General features: G+C 40.2%; 2 protein-coding genes across 4 annotated transcripts in view; both read right to left on the bottom strand.

The window, feature by feature from the left end:
- LOC143707733 (MAM domain-containing glycosylphosphatidylinositol anchor protein 2) overlaps positions 1-21,782 on the bottom strand; it is a 288,467-nt gene that overhangs the window by 192,196 nt on the left and 74,489 nt on the right. For all 3 annotated transcript variants that reach the window (XM_077200059.1, XM_077200057.1, XM_077200058.1), the window contains exon 3: positions 11,027-11,201. In XM_077200059.1, the coding sequence (XP_077056174.1) occupies positions 11,027-11,201 (175 nt within the window). The remainder of the gene's footprint in view (positions 1-11,026; positions 11,202-21,782) is intronic.
- LOC143707181 (uncharacterized) lies at positions 632-2,241 on the bottom strand. The gene is made up of 3 exons (XM_077199933.1): positions 1,960-2,241; positions 1,467-1,749; positions 632-1,294 (listed from the first exon to the last, which is right to left on the bottom strand). Exons 1-3 carry the CDS (start codon positions 2,211-2,213, stop codon positions 632-634), a joined length of 1,200 nt encoding a protein of 399 aa, XP_077056048.1. The 5' UTR covers positions 2,214-2,241.

The raw sequence follows: 21,782 nt of genomic DNA, 5'->3' as shown, positions 1-21,782 counted from the left end.
AGACTGAATTAATTGACACTGATTACAGTTTTTCTCAGTCGCTTTGGTGCATTTTTCACATCATCCCTAACCTGTGCAAAATAATAAGTGCATTTCTCAGAACAATTTGTACAAACTGCAATATACAATAGATATGATTCTAAAGCTAGTCAGTCACTAAAAATCCTTAGTACATCTCTCAAAAGTAAATATTCATGCCAATGATCATGTCAGTGTCATCAGAATGATAAGTCATTGAGTCATTGTTCACGAACAAGGTCATCAAAATGTTTAGGCATATTGTCAATGTAACTGTGTACTTTGACAGTATTACCTGATGTAAACTTAGGCTACAGTTTGGATGACAGTTACTGTATTCAAAATGCACAAGGCTGCACTTCTATGGCATATATCAATTTCAACAGTAGGCTACTATTTACATTTTACTGTATGTGGGTTATTGATTGAAAGAGACTGGACAGGATTTTGTTTTTCACATCTTTTACTAGTGCTACTTTATGAAAGAAAAAAACAAAATAATTTACAGTAAGAAAAAGACAAGGGGCACAAAGGAAAAAAAAAAAATTAGAAAGAAACACAGGAAACACCCCTAAGGCACAACTTTGCCCGCAGCACTGTTCTAGTGCTGTCTCTACACATCCAGACGTTCCTGTCTGTCGGCCCACATATTCTCATCCACATCACACCGGATATTTTCCCTTGCAATGCAGCGTGGAAAGAATCTTTTGGAATGCCTTATCCATCCTCTGCAGGAGTCTACTGTGATGTCCTCACACGCTGCATCCATTGCAGCCAGCAGGGTCATCTGTGTGTGTGGCTGACGATCGTACACCTTCCACCTCCATGCTGAAAAGAACTCCTCAATTGGGTTAAGGAATGGTGAATAAGGTGGGAGGAATTCTATGAGCATCCTCGGGTGGGTCACAAACCATTGCCTTATGATGTTTGATCGATGGAAACTCACATTATCACAAATGACCACATACTTTGGCAAATCCTCTCTAAGCAGACCCCTCTCCTCATCAGGGATGAGAGCCCTGTAGAGAGTCTCTAAAAAGTTGAGTAGGTGCTGGGTGTTGTATGGCCCTATAAGGGGGATATGGGTTAGGACACCTTGCTCCGAAATAGCAGCACACATGGTGATATTTCCTCCCCGTTGGCCTGGCAAATCCACAGTAGCTCTGTGACCGATGATATTCCGACCCCGCCTTCTGCATTTGGTCAGGTTGAAGCCAGCCTCATCCACGTATACAAAGTTGTGAGAGGGTTCACTTGATTCCAACTCCATTATACGCTATATCCCATAACGCAGAGTTGAATTTGGTTTGGTAAGGAAGAGTGACACAAAATGTACATATATTGCATGTTCCTTCCACAGCAATGGAAATGTGTGCAGTTTATGCTTACTGTACTATATATCACTATAAAATGTTGCTGTAAAGTAGTTACATAGATATATGTTTTACCTGTACATACTGGTACCGTAGCTCCTTAACTCTGTCCTCATTCCTTTGGAATGGTACACGGTACAGCTGTTTCATACTCATCTGGTTTCTATGCAGCACCCTGTCGATGGTTGAGATGCTAACCGTATGTATGTTTTCAAAGACATCGTTGTCTTCTATAATGGTCCTTCGTATTTCCCTGAGTCTCATGGCATTGTTTGCTCGGACCATGGTGCAAATAGCCTCCTCCTGTTGAGGTGTGAAAAGGCGTCCTCTGCCACCAGTTTGAGGTAATCTAGCAGTCCTATGTGGGGGAAAATACAGTGATGCGTCGCACACTTTCACATACACAAAAACTATGCGAATACACATTTTACTGTAAAACATACAGGTGGGTGCATGTAAGCTGATTGCTGTGAAATACAAGTGGACTACTGTAATATGAAGCATTGTAGGAAGTATACAGTATACTGCTTATATACAGTATCAGTGCACTGTACATTGGTGGACATACCTGTTCTCTCTTCGAAACGTTTGAACTATTGAGGACACGGTTGATCTCCCAATATTCGGCTGCACCCTTCGACCCGCCTCAGCCATTGCAAGGCCATGATTGACAACATGGTCTACAATAGTGGCCCTTATGTCATCAGATATGCGCCTATGTCCTCTTCTGCCTCTTCCTCTGTTTTGCCTTCCACCACGCATCCTTGCTCCTCTTCTTCCTCCTCTTGGCTGTTGACCCTGTTCGTTTCCTGGTCCATCCATTATTGGAAAATTGCAACTAAGTGTTGTGGTCTGTCTGTATATGCTTGCCAATTGATTATTCATGAGATGCACCTTTGAGCAATTTAGACAACTGGTTGATTGTTGGTTGAACTAACACTTTACATTCCTTCATGAGTGAGGGTCAATTTCACCTGCACGATTCATCAATTCACGTTTTTGTACAAAAGGTCTAATAGAATTGTGTAAAACTATGCTTGACCGTTTATGACAAATAGTTCAACAATTTTGTATGTAATGGCTTATGCAAGGAACTAATGCCTAGATGTTTTGAGGGGTAAGACTATTCAACAGAGAACCATCTACTATATTTTGATCAACATGACATGACCATTTGAAAATGTGGAAAAAAGCTGACACTTGTACATTATCAATTGCAATGTGTACAAAAGCAATTGCAAATTGTTCAAAGGAATAAGAAATTGCTTTAATGTTGTGCACAAGTGAGTAGATGATTTGGAATTTGTACAAGTAGTATCAAGAATTGCACTTTTGATCTAAGAAATGCACCAAAGCGTCTGAGAAAAACTGTAATGAAACACAGCTGATACAGCTGAACTGATAATGACAGTGAGGATGACACGGGACATGTGAATACAAGCAGACAAGTCCAAATGAAAACAAACTAACCCAAACACCTCTGTTGACAATATCAGGAAGAAATAATTAATTATATTATGCATAATGCAAATGAAGCCTATTTTATTATTAAAATTTGAGAAATCGAATAATAGAAGCAAGTACAACAATGTATAATGTATAACGAAAATACAATTTAAATCACATTATAAATGTTGGGGGGGGGGGGGGATTACTCTGTGTGTGTGTGTGTGTGTGTGTGTGTGTGTGTGTGTGTGTGTGTGTGTGTGTGTGTGTGTGTGTGTGTGTGTGTGTGTGTGTGTGTGTGTGTGTGTGTGTGTGTGTGTGTGTGTGGTGGGTGACCCGGACATTTTTTGGACAGTTTTTGAAAGATTTACCCACACAGGCAATTAAAAAGACAGTCCTTACCGAGGGTCACGGGACGCCAGGGGAATACGGCGAATAACAGATCGCTCTCTGAAAAATAACTGCAATAAAAATAGACGAGATGAACAGATGGGAACGGATTCATGTGAGAAGAGGTCTGAAATATGTCCTCTGTGAAAGAGACAAAACAAAAAGGTCATATTTTACTATGTCCTCAGTTTTTGTGTTTGGGAACGAGGCGCTGGGATGTTCTGACATTTACATCTCCGTCAGCACTGAAGCTAGAAACATGCCATTTATAAACTTCCCCTTCACATGAGGTCAGAAAACAACATGAGATCGCACTCACAACACAACTGACTTACAGCTCGATTTAACACACTGAGACAAGAGGAGAGAAGATATGAGAAAAGACAAAAGGGAAGAAACGAGAAGATCTGAGAAGAAACGAGAAGATACAAGAAGAGAAGAGACGTGAATATATGAGAAGATGAGAAAATTTGAGATCAGAAAATATGAGAAGAGACAAAAAGATACAAGAAGATACGAGAAGAGATGAGAAAATATGAGAAGTTGCGAGAAGATACGAGAAGAGATGAGAAAATCTGAGACGAGAAAAGAAGATACGAGAAGAGATGAGAAAATCTGAGAAGATACAAGAAGATACGAGAAGAGATGAGAAAATATGAGAAGATGCAAGAAGATACGAGAAGAGATGAGAAAATATGAGAAGATACAAGAAGATATGAGAAGAGAGGAGAAAATATTAGAAGAGACAAGAAGATACAAGAAGAGATGAGAAAAATGAGAAGAGACAAGAAGATACGAGAAGAGATGAGAAAATATGAGAAGTTGCGAGAAGATACGAGAAGAGATGAGAAAATATGAGACGAGAAAAGAAGATACGAGAAGAGATGAGAAAATATGAGAAGATACAAGAAGATACGAGAAGAGATGAGAAAATATGAGAAGATACAAGAAGATACGAGAAGAGATGAGAAAATATGAGAAGATACAAGAAGATATGAGAAGAGAGGAGAAAATATGAGAAGAGACAAGGAGATACAAAAAGAGATGAGAAAATATGAGAAGATACAAGAAGATACGAGAAAATATGAGAAGAGACAAGAAGATACGAGAAGAAATGAGAAAATATGAGAAGAGACAAGAAGATACAAGAAGAGATGAGAAAATATGAGAAGAGACAAGAAGATACAAGAAGAGATGAGAAAATATGAGAAGAGACAAGAAGATACGAGAAGAGATGAGAAAATATGAGAAGATACAAGAAGATACGAGAAAATATGAGAAGAGACAAGAAGATACGAGAAGAGATGAGAAAATATGAGAAGAGACAAGAAGATACGAGAAGAGATGAGAAAATATGAGAAGAGACAAGAAGATACGAGAAGAGATATACATAAAGACACGTATATTTGCTATATAAAACAGTGCGTCAGGTCTTAAAGTGACTGAAGCCTAATATACACGGCTGCCAAATTATTAGATAATATTAAAAATATCTATTTGGCAGTTTTTCCCCATGGAAATCATTCAATGTCAAAATTGTGGCCACTGAAAATGCGTAATGGCTAGTAACATTGGAAAACTACTACCCACAGTGGCTGGTGAGCCAAAATGTTAATGTCAAGCCCTGCACATTATAAAATATTCTGTTTAAAAAATAAGTCGAGTCAGTATTGATGTCTGGTGAATGAGGCCTAAAATGATAACGCAATGAAAAAGTGAAAAAGAAGAAACGCCGCTGAGACGCTCTTCTGAACAGAGCCGCTATTCTCATTTACTTCAGTGAGTGTCTGCTAGTGGATACTAGAGCTGATTAAGATTGGAAACCAAACTGAGCAAAGCATCCTGGGAAATCACCTCCAAATTCCCTCTAATAACCGATCCATAAGCCCCCGCCGGTCTGCAGGACAGGTCCTATACGGGTATCACAGATTGCTTTGTGAAACGGCAGAGAATAATGATATGCCTAAACAGTGACGGCACACTGAAATATTACAGAATTTAAATTGAATTAACATGGAATTGACATTATTATAATTAGCCTCAAAAGTCACATGACAATTATTATGCGTCTAATGGGAAATGATTATAAAATATAATCAAATGTTTTGAATCCATTGATTTCAATAGGGATGTGGCAATGCAAGGTTGTAATATTTTGCGTTGAAATATTTAAGAATCGGAAAATGATTAAATCAATAAATGTTATGATGTAAAAGGAATCAGAAATATTTGAGACTCCGAATTGTAATTATGTAATTATAATAATTATATATATATATATTTTTATAATTAATAATAATCAATAATGAATAAATAAATAATAAAAAATAAAGTCCCCCTGTAGTCAATCATTTTATCCCTTAAAACTCACCAAAAATTACACATTTAAACTTTTTTCCTAGAAAAAATATTCTTCATGTCTTAAAATATCTTCTATTGTAACTCGACACCCTTGCCTCATTTAGTATTTGCGGTCCATGAATATGCAAATGAGCCCCGCCTCCACTCACTCACTCACTCAGAGATCCACTCGTTGACGATCACACGTTGATCTGATTGGTTACAAGGTAGTTTGTGACGTCAGAAACACCAGCGATTTCAAAGCGTGTTTTAGAGACTGTCTTTGGTTCACTGCAGTTTTAAGGAGGAAATACTCAGCAATGCTGTCGACTTATGAATTTACACATGGTTTGTCTTAAAGCATATTAAAAACACCACATAGACATTTAAACAACATTAAAAGTGTGATTTTCACCATAATTAATATTATTAGTAATAATAAGTAATTATCATATGTGACTGGATCACAAAACCAGTCGCACGGGTATATTTGTGGCAATAGCCAACAATACATTGTATGGGTCAAAATTATTGATTTTTCTTTTATGCCAAAAATCATTAGGATTTTAAGTAAAGATCATGTTCCATGAAGATATTTTGTAAATGTCCTACCATACATATATAAAACATTTATTTTTGTGAGAGAATGCAGCACAATCGCGAACATAAATGCACAACTTTAAAGGAGATTTTCTCAATGTTTCGATTTTTTTTGCACTCTCAGATTCCAGATTTTCAATAGTTGTATCTCAGCCAAACATTGTCTTATCCTAACAAACCATACATCAATGGAGAGCTTATTTATTCAGCTTTCAGATGAAGTATAAATCTCAATTTAGAAAGAATTGACCCATGTGTCTGGTATTGTGGTCCAGGGTCACATAAAATAAATAATACAAATTTAATTTTACACTGGGAAATAAAGCAAACTTTAATAGACATTTGTGCCCGTCCTCTGTGACGGCAGCTCATTTTGTTTCTCTCGTTTTAATCTGGAGCGTTTCTCTCCAGCAAAGCTCTGTTTTAATGGAACTGTCCATCGTGCCGACGGCACATTTACAGAAACGGCATGACAAAGACAAAATCAGCCTGACACAATTTTTCATGTTTCAGCAATGAAGGTGTTTAGAGCCTTGGTGTCCAAAGCAGCAATTTCAATGCTAAATAACAATCAAGGCTACAGTGCACTAAAAATACCGGCGCTGGCAGCGGCCCATCAATTACACTCAGCCCTCGGGGACGGCTTTAGCATTTCTCCAGAGGAACGCCAGCTTTCAGCATGATTCTCCAGCTAATGAAAAACACATAACGAAGGAATACGGCAAGGCCGGAGAAAAGGTTGCATGTTTAAAACAGCAGCAGGAGGAACCAGTGACATTCAGACTTCTCATAGTCCTGAAACAGCATTTATACGGGTCTGATTTACATCAGTCTCAAACATGCACAAAACCACACAGTCTCAAAACCAGCCCATGACATTTTATGCATTTTCACACTCATGCATTAACAAATACAAATCATTTCTCCATAGATCTGACCTGGTAACCAAAAGGTTTGAATCAAGGTTCGAAGCATCTTGAATATAATATTACAGTTTTTGTCAACTCAATTTTAAGAGAAGAGGGACGAGAAGAGAAGCTACAAGAAGATATGAGAAGACACGAGAAGAGAATATATGAGAAGATACGAGAAGAGAACATATGAGAAGATACGAGACCAGAATATATGAGAAGATACGGGAAGAGAAGAAGTCAGAAGAGATGATATGAGAAGAAACGAGATGAGAATTTAAGAGAAGGTACGAGACGGGAATATATGAGAAGATACAAGAAGAGAAGATGTGAGAAGAGATTAGAAAATGAGATGAGAGGAGAGATTAGAAAATGAGATGTGAGAAGAGATTAGAAGATGAGATGAGAGGAGAGATTAGAAAATGAGATGTGAGAAGAGATTAGAAGATGAGATGAGAGGAGAGATTAGAAAATGAGATGTGAGAAGAGATTAGAAGATGAGATGAGAGAAGAGATTAGAAGATGAGATGAGAGGAGACGAGACAAGACAGAGATTATTCCCACACAGGAAAAATATCAGATGAACAGTCTTTATACAAGTGGTACAGAGGTGAAAAATGTGGCTATACTTTGCAATTATGATATATAATATTATATACACATTATATAAATATATATCTATAATATTTTTTTACATGAACATACATTTACTTTAAGCAAATTTACTTAAGATCATCAAAATGAAATATTGCACACCCCTATTGACCATGATATAAAACTCCTGGTTATATGGCACCTCTAACCACAGCGGTTCCTTTATTACTGATGGTCTCAGATTCTGGTCACGTCTATCAAACAGCTTGTAGAAATATCCTCTTCTCTTTTCTCTCTACAGACTTCAGTTCAAAGCACAAACATAATCCCAGCATTCTGATCCACACCGTTCCACAAACCTACCTGGACTTGTGAAACTGATACGGTGAGTAAGAGAAGACAGACGGCCTTGGAGACAAACCGCTTACGAAAAGAGCCATCAAACTTTCCAACTGCACTCTGAATACTGGATGTGGAATATCTCTTTAATACCTCAGCTGTTTCTCATATACAGAAATTAAATTAAATTGAGAGGAAAAAAAACTTCTGCTTTTCAGATGTTTCACCCTAGAAAAAGAGCCCAATAATCTCAGCAATGACTCAAAATGTGCTCAGATCTGCAAAAATCTGCGAATCAGAAGTCAGAGATCTGAAAGTGAATTGAAACGTTTGATCTGATTTGCTCTCCATGTTTATTTCATAGCTCTAGACTCTTACAGGATGACGACTCGTGACTCATTTGAATCCGTTTGCATTATTCCAGCCAACAGGGAATGTTCTCAGAAGACCTCGGCTAATGTTTTGGAAATGTTTTCTCAAGGTTTTCCAGTAACCTTAATAGAACATTCGTTCAACGATATCTGGTCTTCAGTAATGCTCTCAAGACATTAGCACTAAAACATAATATATACATCGTTCATGTAACTTTCCTTAAACACTTTAGTTTGACGGTCTCTTAATGTTTTGTTAATATTTCATAATGTTCAGAGAACATTTACAGTAAAAGTAACATTCCCATAATGTTTGCAGAATGCTATGTTCAAAAGCCAAAAAACAGAAACAAAGTTTTTCATACATTTAAATAATTGGATGCCTTGAACTTTAAGAAATAACGTTTTCCTTACTTAAAGGGATAGTTCACCCAAAAATGAAAATTAGCCCATGATTTACAGTGAATGGGAGTTTCTGATTTGAAGTCCCTAAAAGTGCATCTATCCATCATAAATGTGCATCTATCCATCATAAAAGTGCATCTATCCATCATAAAAGTGCATCTATCCATCATAAAAGTGCATCTATCCATCATAAATGTGCATCTATCCATCATAAAAGTGCATCTATCCATCATAAATGTGCATCTATCCATCATAAAAGTGCATCTATCATCATAAAAGTGCATCTATCCACCATAAAAGTGCATCTATCCATCATAAAAGTGCATTTGTCCATCATAAAAGTGCATCTATCCATGATAAAGTGCATCTATCCATCATAAATGTGCATCTATCCATCATGAAAGTGCATCTATCCATCATAAATGTGCATCTATCCATCATAAAAGTGCATCTATCCATCATAAAAGTGCATCTGTCCATCATAATAAGTGCATCTATCCATCATAAAAGTGCATCTGTCCATCATAAAAGTGCATCTATCCATCATAAAAGTGCATCTATCCATCATAAATGTGCATCTATCCATCATAAAAGTGCATCTATCCATCATAAAAGTGCATCTGTCCATCATAATAAGTGCATCTATCCATCATAAAAGTGCATCTATCCATCATAAATGTGCATCTATCCATCATAAAAGTGCATCTATCCATGATAAAGTGCATCTATCCATCATAAAAGTGTATCTATCCATCATAAAAGTGCATCTATCCATCATAAAAGAGCATCTATCCTTCATGAAAGTGCATCTATCCATCATAAATGTGCATCTATCCATCATAAATGTGCATCTATCCATCATAAAAGTGCATCTATCCATGATAAAGTGCATCTATCCATCATAAATGTGCATCTATCCATGATAAAAGAGCATCTATCCTTCATGAAAGTGCATCTATCCATCATAAAAGTGCATCTATCCATCATAAATGTGCATCGATCCATCATAAAAGTGCATCTATCCATCATAAAAGTGCATCTGTCCATCATAAAAGTGCATCTATCCATGATAAAAGTGCATCTATCCATGATAAAAGAGCATCTATCCTTCATGAAAGTGCATCTATCCATCATAAAAGTGCATCTATCCATGATAAAAGAGCATCTATCCTTCATGGAAGTGCATCTATCCATCATAAAAGTGCATCTATCCATCATAAATGTGCATCTATCCATCATAAAAGTGCATCTGTCCATCATAAAAGTGCATCTGTCCATCATAAAAGTGCATCTATCCATGATAAAAGTGCATCTATCCATGATAAAAGTGCATCTATCCATCATAAAAGTGCATCTATCCATGATAAAAGTGCATCTATCCATGATAAAAGTGCATCTATCCATCATAAAAGTGCATCTATCCATGATAAAAGTGCATCTATCCATCATAAAAGTGCATCTATCCATCATAAAAGTGCATCTATCCATCATAAAAGTGCATCTATCCCTGATAAAGTGCATCTATCCATCATAAATGTGCATCTATCCATCATAAAAGTGCATCTATCCATCATAAATGTGCATCTATCCATCATAAAAGTGCATCTATCCATGATAAAGTGCATCTATCCATCATAAATGTGCATCTATCCATCATAAAAGTGCATCTATCCATCATAAAAGTGCATCTATCCATCATAAATGTGCATCTATCCATCATAAAAGTGCATCTATCCATGATAAAGTGCATCTATCCATCATAAAAGTGCATCTATCCATCATAAAAGTGCATCTATCCATCATAAAAGTGCATCTATCCATCATAAATGTGCATCTGTACATCATAAAAGTGCATCTATCCATCATAAAAGTGCATCTATCCATCATAAAAGTGCATCTATCCATGATAAAGTGCATCTATCCATCATAAATGTGCATCTATCCATCATAAAAGTGCATCTATCCATCATAAAAGTGCATCTATCCATCATAAAAGTGCATCTATCCATGATAAAAGAGCATCTATCCTTCATGAAAGTGCATCTATCCATCATAAAAATGCTCGAATCGGCTCTGGTGGGTTAACAAAGTCCTTCTGAAGCGAAGCAATGCGTTTGTGCATTTTTTTGTGAACTATCCCTTTAATGGGAAGATTAGCTAAATGTTATTAGAACATATATTTGTTAGCTGGGATTTCTCCACAGAACATTGAGAAGAAACTCAGTAGAGATGAACTCACAGTAGACGTCCACCCTGATGGACTTGATGGCCGGGGAACCCAGTCCGTTCTCGGCCTTACAGTAATAGCGCCCGCCCTGATGTCTCTGGATCTTCGAGATGTGAAGGGTTTCGTTGAATACGCTGGAGTCCTGGAATCGGTCCGAAACGCTGCCTGCCGTCTTGGTCCATCGAATCTGCACGAGAAAGAAAAATGAGTAACACTTTATTTTACGGTGTCCGTTTTACACATGTGACCCTGGATCACAAACCCAGTCACGAGTCACACGGGTATATTTGTGGCAATAGCCAACAACACATCGTAGGGGTCAAAATTATCGATTTTTCTTTTATGCCAAAAATCATTAGGATATTAAGTAAAGATCATGTTCCATTTTGTAAATTTTACTACCGTAAATATGTAAAACATTTATTTTTGTGAGTGAATGCACAACTTTAAAGACGATTTTCTCAATGTTTTGATTTTTTTGCACTCTCAGATTCCAGATTTTCAATAGTTGTATTATTACATTGTAACAATGACACCTTCAAATAAAGTGTAACCAAAAAATGACTTAAATCTCTAATCGTACCATTTCACCCATTACTCACCATTCAAAACTTCAACACAAGTATTCTGCACTTAGCAAACACTACAGATAAAGTTTTTTCACTGGTCAATTGGGAGACTTTGCTCTATTTTGCTTCTATAATATGTCTTCTTTCAGACTAGTGGAAAGAAAACATCCAAAAATACATATTAAGATTGTATTGCACTTTATCTATTTGCGACTGTAGATTTCAATTGCACTACATATCCTTAAAATATTTTTATCTCCACTTCAGCAGAACTTACATGCACCAAATTTTACAGTTTTATTCCTATATATATTCTGAAGGATTTTACTGAGGGGTTTGTTCATAAACCATTTACTTGATATTTATTTAACACTTTATTCCTAAAAAAAACAAAACAATTCTGGTATGTGACCGTATTTTCTGTTTTATGAAGTGATAAATAGAGATTTCCAAAAAACCCTCTGTAAAACATACAAAATGCCAACAAAATCAAACAAGAATTTTGAAATTCACTGTTCAGATATCTTTTTTGAAAATTAGTGCATATTTGATTAGATAATGTCTCATTTGCATATACACATAATATTTCATAAAACGTATGATACATATCATTGACTTAATGCACTGTGGTTAATCAACTGTAGAAGTATGCTGAAATCAAGGTATTAGTTAACATTTTTACCCTATTTACCTGTGGTGCCTTGCCTTAATGGTCCAGATTTTAGACCCTCATAATAAATGCAAATGCAACAGAAATAATATTTTGCACATCTCTTTATACAACCCAACAGCATATCTATAAACCACCCACACTCGACGAACTGCAAGGCAAAGCTTGTTTGTCAGAATAAATCTGGTAGGAATGAAACTTCAATGACCCGACCTTGAAAGCAATGAATCACGTTGTGAATTAAACTAGATGCTTACACTTTAGATGCTTTTCGCTTTTGTCACAAGCGTATTTATAAATGTTCAACTCCTTTCAAGCAGTCGAAGGCCCAACAACTGTCACAAGCAGGATGAGATCTGGGAGAAACTCATGAACCAAATGTCCCGAAAACCATTAGTTTCTAGGATGTTTTGTTTGTAGCTCTCGATCCTCAAATCAACTACATTTCTTACATTCCCTTGTAAAAAAAAAAAAAAAAGAAGTACACTTTAGCATACTTTAAAAAAAAGTTATTTTTACAGAAAAACATCTTTTAAGATAATTTGTGGACCGAGATACTTAAATGCATGTTATTTACAATTACATAAAATATATTATAGTTTAAATTTGCATTAAATTAATATAAGAGTGCTCTTTGACCCACTTATACTTACATCTTTATACATAATTTCATAATTACTTCTACTGTCTTTAAAATATGGTTAGTACTGAAAAATGTGCTGACAAACATTTATGGTAAGCTAAAATATAATTTAATGACATTTCTATGGAAAGTTGAGTCATATAATTAAATATATTTGTTATGATGAAGTTGGAATTTAGTACCTTTAAGATATATTAACTTGAAGTGTACCATCGAATAACACACTACAGTTAAAATTACAATCAAGTACTTTACATGTACTTTTCTTGCACTTCTTTACAGCACGACACAAGATTATTAAAACATAATATACTTTGAAGTACATATTAATCTGAAATTATTGCAAAGTGCACTTTTTAAAAATGCACCTTTTATAAAAGTGTACTCTCTTTAGGTACAATTAAGTGGCCTTTTATTTCTATGTATTTCTTATAACTCCAACTTTAAGATTTGAAGTGCACATCAATGCATTTACAGTGGATAGTATAAGTGAACACACCTGGCCTTTAAAAATAAAAATCTGTTGTCTCTATGGGAATTTAACATAGGGGTGTCCTGACTTACGCAACCTGTATTTTAAGGAAGAACATTTATTTATTTACGATACATTATTCATTCACAAAGAAAATTGGTGCCCTTAAAGGTTGGAGTTTTCCTCATTTTTTAAATTAAAGCATTATGATCAATTTCCAAAAGATGGTTTTTTATTCCTCTTTTTAGTCAACTTTAGCATATTCACTTATGCTAGGCACTGTAAGCACACTTGTTGTTTTTCACAAGGGTTTTGAGTTTCGTCGTGTGTGTGCAGATGCTGTGTGGCACTGTGTCACAGTCACTCGTTTGTCAAACAAATGCCAGCGCGAGTCCTCTGGGAACGCCTCCTCGCCATTTTCCTTTGACAATGCCAATGTCAATTTAGCTCTGCTAAGACGTCGTGTATTCTGCGGAGTCAAGCCGAGTGACAAGGTGAAGCACACACTGCCATTCCAGCATCACGTCCCAGTCGAAGAGAGATTAACCGCCGTGTTCCTGTGGAAGCGAGAGGAGGATCGGATGGGGATTGAACGTCCCAGTCGTGGGATCTTGGGAAAGTCAGGACACGTAAAAGGAGGGTCTGTTTTTGTCAGTCTGTGTGTTTCAGGATTCATTAGTGCTATGAATTTAACCTCTGAGGGAAAATGCTTTATGGACTGTTCAAAATCAATAATCGTTCAAGCAAAGCATTGATGCATTAATATTTACCCCGATTCATAACTTGAGCATCAAGTATCTTATTCTGTAAACCCAATAACTGATTTTGGTTTGAACAAAAGAGAAAAGGTTGTTTGTGCAATATGGTCATGTCAATGTGAACTGTTATATTTCAGACTGAGCCAAATAATAAAATACTGAATACAGATTTATGAGAATGAGGTTTGCATTAAATGCTGAACTTTATATTCATCAAAAAATCCTAAAAAAACAAAAAATTAAAACAAAAATGGACCGCTCCATGTGATCTCTGAAGACATTTATTTGTGTATTTAACACACAACAAGATGTTTCTGTGTGAAAACCGAGGCCTGAGAGGACAGACAGACTGAATCCTCACTGTCGGCGCTTCATGATTAATCTGACAGTCATTTCAAACCCAGGTGTTGTTGTGAATATGAATCGAGTTGGCCGTGATCTTTGTGAGACGATTCAACAAAGACGAGCCGGAAACCCAGCCACAGAAACAGCAACAAAATAAAGCCCTGAAACTGTTGAGAGAACAAGAATATGCCTTAAAAAACAGTTCAAATGAGTCACGGTAGAGCAAAACAGACAGTGTACTTTCAGACATGGTGTTTAAAGACTTATTACGCTCTTTCACAAAGTCTTGATGTTGTTTTCAGGCTCTACTAGAACAGGTTTTCCTGCCTGAATGTATGTTGATTATTTTCCTCATATTCTCCATTGTTGCGGCTCCTCTCTTCCCAGTCTGTCAGTAACGCTGTAACTCGCTGCTTCACTGCTATAGTAGTGCATCGTTGAAGAAATCAGCGAGCTAGTCACGACTGTTTCCTGAAAACATCTTGTCGTAAATTGGTCGTTTAAACACATGTGTTAATGACGTCACGCACGTGTGGAGAAATAACTACTTTTAATTAATCTGTTTGTGATCAAATTAACGCTAGATGTTTTGCTATAAATTACAGACATCTGAGGACTATTTCTCATTTTTCTCAGTTGTTTTGCTTTATTTCCAGATTCAATCATAGACTCGTTCGTACACTAGAGCTCGTTCACACATGCGCACTCTTCAAAAACTACACTTCACATCTCTCGACAAACTTAAAGACGTAAATTACATGTGTATGTAATCTAAATAAAAGATATATAGATTGTACTGAATGTCAGCTCGCTTATTTTGCTCAAGATCAGGATTTATTGAGTCCATGTCATGAAAACAAGAAACTGTTTCTGTTCTAAATCTGTTGTTCCAGCTACACAACTTTGCGATGTTGTTTGCGAAAGATGGCTAATGCTTTCGGGAAACACACTCCTGTTTACTTCCTGTCTCTATGAAGCTCCTCCTCCTGAAAAGCACACTGTGCTCTGATTGGTCGGCTGGATTAGTGTGTTATGATTGGTTGAACACTTCGAGTGTGTTTGAGAAATGCCCCGCCCCTTACCATAACTGCTAGTTTAACACACTAACTCAATACTTGACTACAATAAGAAGGACATGCAATTGTATGTTTTATAAACAGTTTTGGAACCGTTCCCATGTGAAATACATGTGATCACATGTGGAAAACATGGAAAATTCATGTGTTTTTTCCTGAAAAGGCTGATTTAAGAATGTTTAGATATTTGCACGAGATAATACCTAGAAAGAACATCTTTTTTTTCCTTTTTTTTCAGCATTTCAGATTGATCTCATTGACATCGTTCAAGCTTTTCACAACCGTCTGTCGCCTGGTTTTGGTTGTAAGCCTGAGACGGGGGGAAAAGCTTTATAATATGCATTAGTCTTCACTTAGCTGATGTTTCTTATCCAGAGTGATTCATAGTACAGATTTAATCCAGAGCTTAAACTAAGAGCTTCTCCATTCATGAATCTTCGCTTCTGCTAGTTTAAATCTTTCAAAATATAAGAATCTAGTTTTCAGAAAAAAGTGCATGTCTCCAATTAGTATCAACTCATCAAGTCTGTTAACGTCTATTAATAATAAAGTAATAATTCACCCAGATGTGATCGATCTGTCATCATTTACTCATCCAAACACAATACTAAACGTGACAAGACATATTAAAGTGGATTTAAGAGCAAGTTTATTTTAAAAATCTTCATATGACTTGTTTTAGCTTTCTTTAAAGTTCCACAGAATAAAGAAAGTCATACAGGTTTAAATGACATGAGGGAATCATGACAGAATGATGACTTTTAGGTGAACTGTCCCTTTAAGGAGTTAATTGTCATTTTGACACGATTTTTAGATTTAGTTTTAGTTAAACACATTTTAGGTGTTAATATCACACATTCTAAGCCTAAAAAACGTCTCAGGTTACTACTGTAACCATAGTTCCCTGAGAAAGGGAACGAGACGATGCGTCACTTGACGCTTTGGGAACGCCCCCAGCGTGCATGCGTCTGAGCATCAATGTCAACTAGTCCAATGGAAAGAATGAGCGTCACGGGCGGGTGACGTCATGACCAGGAAGGGATAAAGGCTCACCCGGTGAAACGCGGCATTAGCTTCAAAAAGTCGAAGCAAGCCGATCACAGGGAAGCAGGAAGTATGGCAGGTTGACGCATCGTCTCGTTCCCTTTCTCAGGGAACTATGGTTACAGTAGTAACCTGAGACGTTCCCTTTCGAGGGAACTCGCGATGCGTCACTTGACGCTTTGGGAACGAGAATACCCAAAACGCCAGAATTCCAAGTACCTGAGTGTCAGTCTGTTGGAACTAAGCACTAAGCACCTGAGAACCTGGGGCAGCATCCAGGTCCAAACTGTAAAACCTGACGAATGTGAGCGGTGAGGACCAGCCTGCCGCATCACAAACGTCTTGGAGGGAAACCCCAAATAACAAGGCTTTAGAGGCCGCCATACCCCTCGTTGAGTGAGCTCTGACCACCAAGGGACACGGATGGTCAGAGTACTCGTATGCAAGTGAAATAGCCTCGACTATCCACTTGCTAACCGTCTGTTTAGAAGCAGGAAGACCCTTCTTAGGTGATCCAAAGCAAATAAATAACTGGTCGGACTTCCTCATAGAAGATGTCCGATGAACATAAGTATCCAGTGCTCGCACTGGACACAAGAGGTTCAGCCTTTCCTGGTCCGCAGATGTAAAAGGAGGAGGACAGAAAGCCTGCAGCACGATAGGCCTCGGAATCAAGGTCGGCACCTTAGGGACGTATCCCTGTTTTGGATATAAGAATGCCTTGACCATCCCCGGTGCTAACTCAAGGCAAGTGGGGGAAACCGAAAGGGCCTGAAGGTCTCCAACTCTCTTAAGGGACGAAATAGCTAGCAGAAAGATAGTCTTAAGGGTAAGAAATTTCTCTGTAACCGAATCTAAGGGCTCGAATGGAGCCCTAGACAGGCCTTCTAGTACTAATGCCAAATCCCAAGCTGGCACCCTAGTGCGAGTTGCAGGCCTCAGCCTCAATGTGCCACGAAGGAAACGTGTAATCAGGGGGTCTCGACCCAACGATGTACCCCCAACCAGGGCGTGGTAAGCCGCAATGGCCGCCACGTAAACCTTAAGTGTGGAAGGACATAAACCTGACGTAAAGCGCTCCTGCAAGAACTCGAGTACTGTGTTCACAGAACAGTTAACCGGATCCCACTGATGTCGGTGACACCATACAGAAAAAACTTTCCATTTCAGCGCATATAGTTTCCTAGTAGCTGGAGCTCTGGAGCTTAGGATGGTCTCAGCAGCCTCAGCTGAGAGACCACTCTCTATGAGTTGGGCCCCCTCAGAGGCCAAACACACAGGTTCCAAATCTCTGGTCGAGGGTGAAATATTGTGCCCCCGGCCTGAGACAGAAGGTCTCTCCTGATCGGGATCTCCAAGGGAGGACCGTCTAAGAGATGGATCAGGTCCGCAAACCAGATCCGACTCGGCCAGCGTGGTGCTACAAGCAGTAGGCTTATTCCGTACTGGCGGACTCGTTCCAGAACTCCTGGGAGCAGAGCAACAGGGGGAAATGCGTACAGACGTAGCCTCGGCCACGTCTGCACCATAGCATCCAGCCTCAGGGGGGCTGGGTGAGTAAGAGAGAACCAAAGTGGACAGTGCGTCGTGTGCTGAGACGCAAACAGATCCACCTCTGCTTGGCCGTAAAACTCCCAAATTTTCTCCACCGCCTCGGGGTGGAGTCTCCAGTCCCCTGGCCTCAGTTCCTGCCTCGACAGGATGTCTGCCCCCACATTCTGGTCCCCAGGAATATACACTGCCCTCAGGGAGAGTACCTTCCCCAGAGACCACAGGAGGATCTGGTGCGCCAGTTTGCAGAGCGGACGCGACCGCAGACCCCCCTGACGGTTCAGATAAGAGACCACTGATGTGTTGTCTGTTCGTACAAGCACATGATGGCCCCTCAGGTCTGGGAGAAACTGTCTTAACGCATTGAAGACAGCCATCATCTCCAGGCAATTGATGTGCCACGAAAGATGATGACTTTTCCACAGACCCTGAACCGAGCGGCCTTCCATTACCGCTCCCCAGCCGGTGAGGGAAGCATCTGTCGAGATCGTAACACGATGGCAAAGAGCTCCCAATACCGGACCCTGGGTTAAGAACCAATGTTTCCTCCATATAATTAAGGCACGAAGGCACCGCCGCGTGACCTTGATCATACGAAGTGGGTTTCCCCTCGGGGAGAACCCTCTGGTCCTTAGCCACCACTGTAAAGGTCTCATGTACAGCAGGCCAAAAGGAATCACGTTGGACGCTGCCGCCAAGAGACCCAACAGTCTCTCGAACTGTTTCACAGTGCGTGACTGGCCTAGCTTTAGCTCTTTGGTGGCTGTCAGGATAGCAGCTACACGAACGGGCGATAGAGTGGCCCGCATCGTCACTGAATCCCATACCACACCAAGGAAAGTGGTTCTCTGTACTGGAGAAAGAACACTCTTCTTGGCGTTGAGCCTCAACCCCAACATCTGCATATGAGCGAGAACGACACCTCGGTGCCGAACCGCCGACTGCTCTGATTCCGCCAGAATCAGCCAGTCGTCGATGTAGTTCAGAATACGTATGCCCTGAAGCCTGAGAGGGGCTAGAGCTGCATCCACGCATTTCGTGAACGGCGGGGTGATAAAGCTAGACCGAAAGGAAGAACCCGATATTGGTATTCTTTGCCCCCGAAAGAAAACCTTAGGAACTTCCTGTGCTGAGGGAGGATGGAGATATGGAAGTAGGCGTCCTTCAGATCTATCGTGACAAACCAGTCCTCGGATCTGATTTGAGTCGCGATCTGTTTGAGTGTCAGCATCTTGAACTTGAGTTTCTGTACTGAACGATTCAACAGACGAAGATCTAAAATGGGACGCAACCCCCCATCCTTTTTTGGAACAATGAAATAACGGCTGTAAAAACCCGACTCTCTGTCGGGTGAGTACACCTGTTCTATAGCTTCCTTTGCTAACAGGGCCTTTACCTCTTGCTCCATTACCAGAGCCTGCTCGGGATGCACCACTGTGGGCAGCACCCCGTTGTAACGAGGAGGACGAGAACCAAACTGGATTCTGTATCCTTTCTCTACAATCTGCAGGACCCAATGAGAAATATTCGGCAGAAGCTTCCACGCTGCCAGAAAATTTACTAAGGGAACCAGCCTCTCGAGGCTGGTCTCTGGTGTTATCGAGACAGCCAATTCCGGAGCCTGAAACATAATGGCAGGAACTACCTGAACTGGCCGCTCTAAGGCCCCCCTCAGAGGGCGCGAAACCGATGCTGTGCCGCAGCATAGCATCAGCGACTCGCTGGAGACCGCTGCGCCCTGAAGCACCGAGGGTGGCAGGGTTGGCAGAACGGTCTCGTGAGGACCCCGAAATGGAACGGGCACCGTAAAATGAGGTGTACACCGCTCCACTTCGGTCGGGGCTGTCCTCACAGGCCTGATGCATGAACATCAGGACCTTTTTTTTTTAACCGAAGTCTTCTTCGCCTGAAGAACGGTCCTCAGATCCGGCTTCGACTTAGAAGACTTCGGTTGAGAGGGTTGCGTCTGTCTCCAGTCTCTACGTGGAGGTGCACGAGATGCAACACTCTCTTTCTGATGCACACGATATGATGAGCTCGACGGCTGGGGCTGCTCACGCCCAGCAGCTCCAGGGGGCTGGACCCGGCGAGGGATAAACTTTTTAAAAACGTCCGCTTGTTTTTTTGACTCCTGAAATCTCTCGACGACCGCGTGGACTGCGTCGCCGAAGAGACCAGAAGGTTCAAGCGGAGCATCTAATAAAAAAGCTCGATCTTTTTCTTTAATTTCAGACAGATTTAACCATAAATGTCTCTCAGTAGCTACCAAGGCTGCCATAGACCGCCCAATTGCTCTGGCGGTCTCCTTAGTAGCCCTGAGAGAAAGATCGGTAGCCCGACGAAGTTCACGAATATCGTCATGACTGACTCCCTCACTACTATCCAGATCCCCCAGCAGGTCAGCTTGATAAGCCTGGAGCACTGCCATAGTATGCAGACATGCTCCAGCTTGACCTGCTGCCGTATAAGCTTTGCCCACTAACACCGAAGTGGCTTTAAGCGGTCTAGTGGGCAAAGCCGAGGCTTTCAGAGACGATGCGGGACCAGGGGAAAGATAACTGGCTAAATTCTCTTCCGCCTGGGGCATCGCCTCATAACCATACTCTTTCAGCCCTCTTATTCTCGAATAAGTGTTAACATGAGGGCTGAAAAGACGTGATGAGTATGGTTTATTCCACGATTTAGAAATCTCATTGTGCAAATGGGGAAAAAATGGAAGCCCTCGTGGTGGAGATAATGTGGTGGAAGATAAAAAGCGCTCATCTAATTTGCTTTTAGGACGAGCGCCCTTATTCTCAGATGGCCATTCAATATTTAACTTCTCTACAGCCCGCGACATAACATCCACCAGCTCATCATATGCTGGGGAAATAAATTGTGAATCTCTTTCCCCCATGTGTGTGCTTACACTCTCCACACTCATCACATCAACCTCCTCGGAGGAAGAGCAATAAAGTAATGGAGGGCTCTCTCCCCGGGCGAAAGAAACCGCAGAGCGTGCTTCCGACACCGGGGAGAGAGCACTGGATCTCTCGGGTAAGGAAGGAGAAAGAGCCCTCGGACCCGTCTCCAACCCCTCCGAAAGATCCTTTTGCGATCCCCAGGAATGCATTCTCCGCGCCTGATCCCTGTGGATCGCGAGCCTGCCCACTCACTTTATCAAAGAGTGACAGGCGAGAGCGGAGCATGCGAAGCGGTAACATCTCACAATGCTGGCACTCAGCCCCCTCGAAGGCTGAGACCGCATGCTCCACTCCCAAACAAACGACACAAAGCTCGTGTGTGTCCCCACCCGTTAAATAACGCGGGCAGGGAGAAACACACTGTTTGTACACTTGCTTAGTTTCCATCCTTTTCCGCAACAGACAACAGTAAATAGACAGAGACAAAATGAAACAGATCGCTTGCTGAGACACAGAAGCTAATGCCGCGTTTCACCGGGTGAGCCTTTATCCCTTCCTGGTCATGACGTCACCCGCCCGTGACGCTCATTCTTTCCATTGGACTAGTTGACATTGATGCTCAGACGCATGCACGCTGGGGGCGTTCCCAAAGCGTCAAGTGACGCATCGCGAGTTCCCTCGAAAGGGAACCATGTTTCCCAAGTGCAAAGTACTGTACGTGTTCCACATGTGAAAAT

This window comes from Siphateles boraxobius, unplaced genomic scaffold, assembly GCF_051911475.1.
Source record: "Siphateles boraxobius isolate OS27281-9 unplaced genomic scaffold, OSU_SipBor_1 115, whole genome shotgun sequence".
Taxonomy (NCBI): domain Eukaryota; kingdom Metazoa; phylum Chordata; class Actinopteri; order Cypriniformes; family Leuciscidae; genus Siphateles; species Siphateles boraxobius.
This window is presented reverse-complemented; position numbering and strand designations above follow the sequence as displayed.

Bases quoted from the DNA above. Each gene is read 5' to 3' on its own strand.
- LOC143707181 (XM_077199933.1), bottom strand. From the start codon at position 2,213: ATGGATGGACCAGGAAACGAACAGGGTCAACAGCCAAGAGGAGGAAGA. The intron at 1,750-1,959 runs GTATGTCCACCA...TCCCCCACATAG, and splicing joins ACGTTTCGAAGAGAGAACAG to GACTGCTAGATTACCTCAAA. The intron at 1,295-1,466 runs GTAAAACATATA...TATGGGATATAG, and splicing joins TACGGTACCAGTATGTACAG to CGTATAATGGAGTTGGAATC.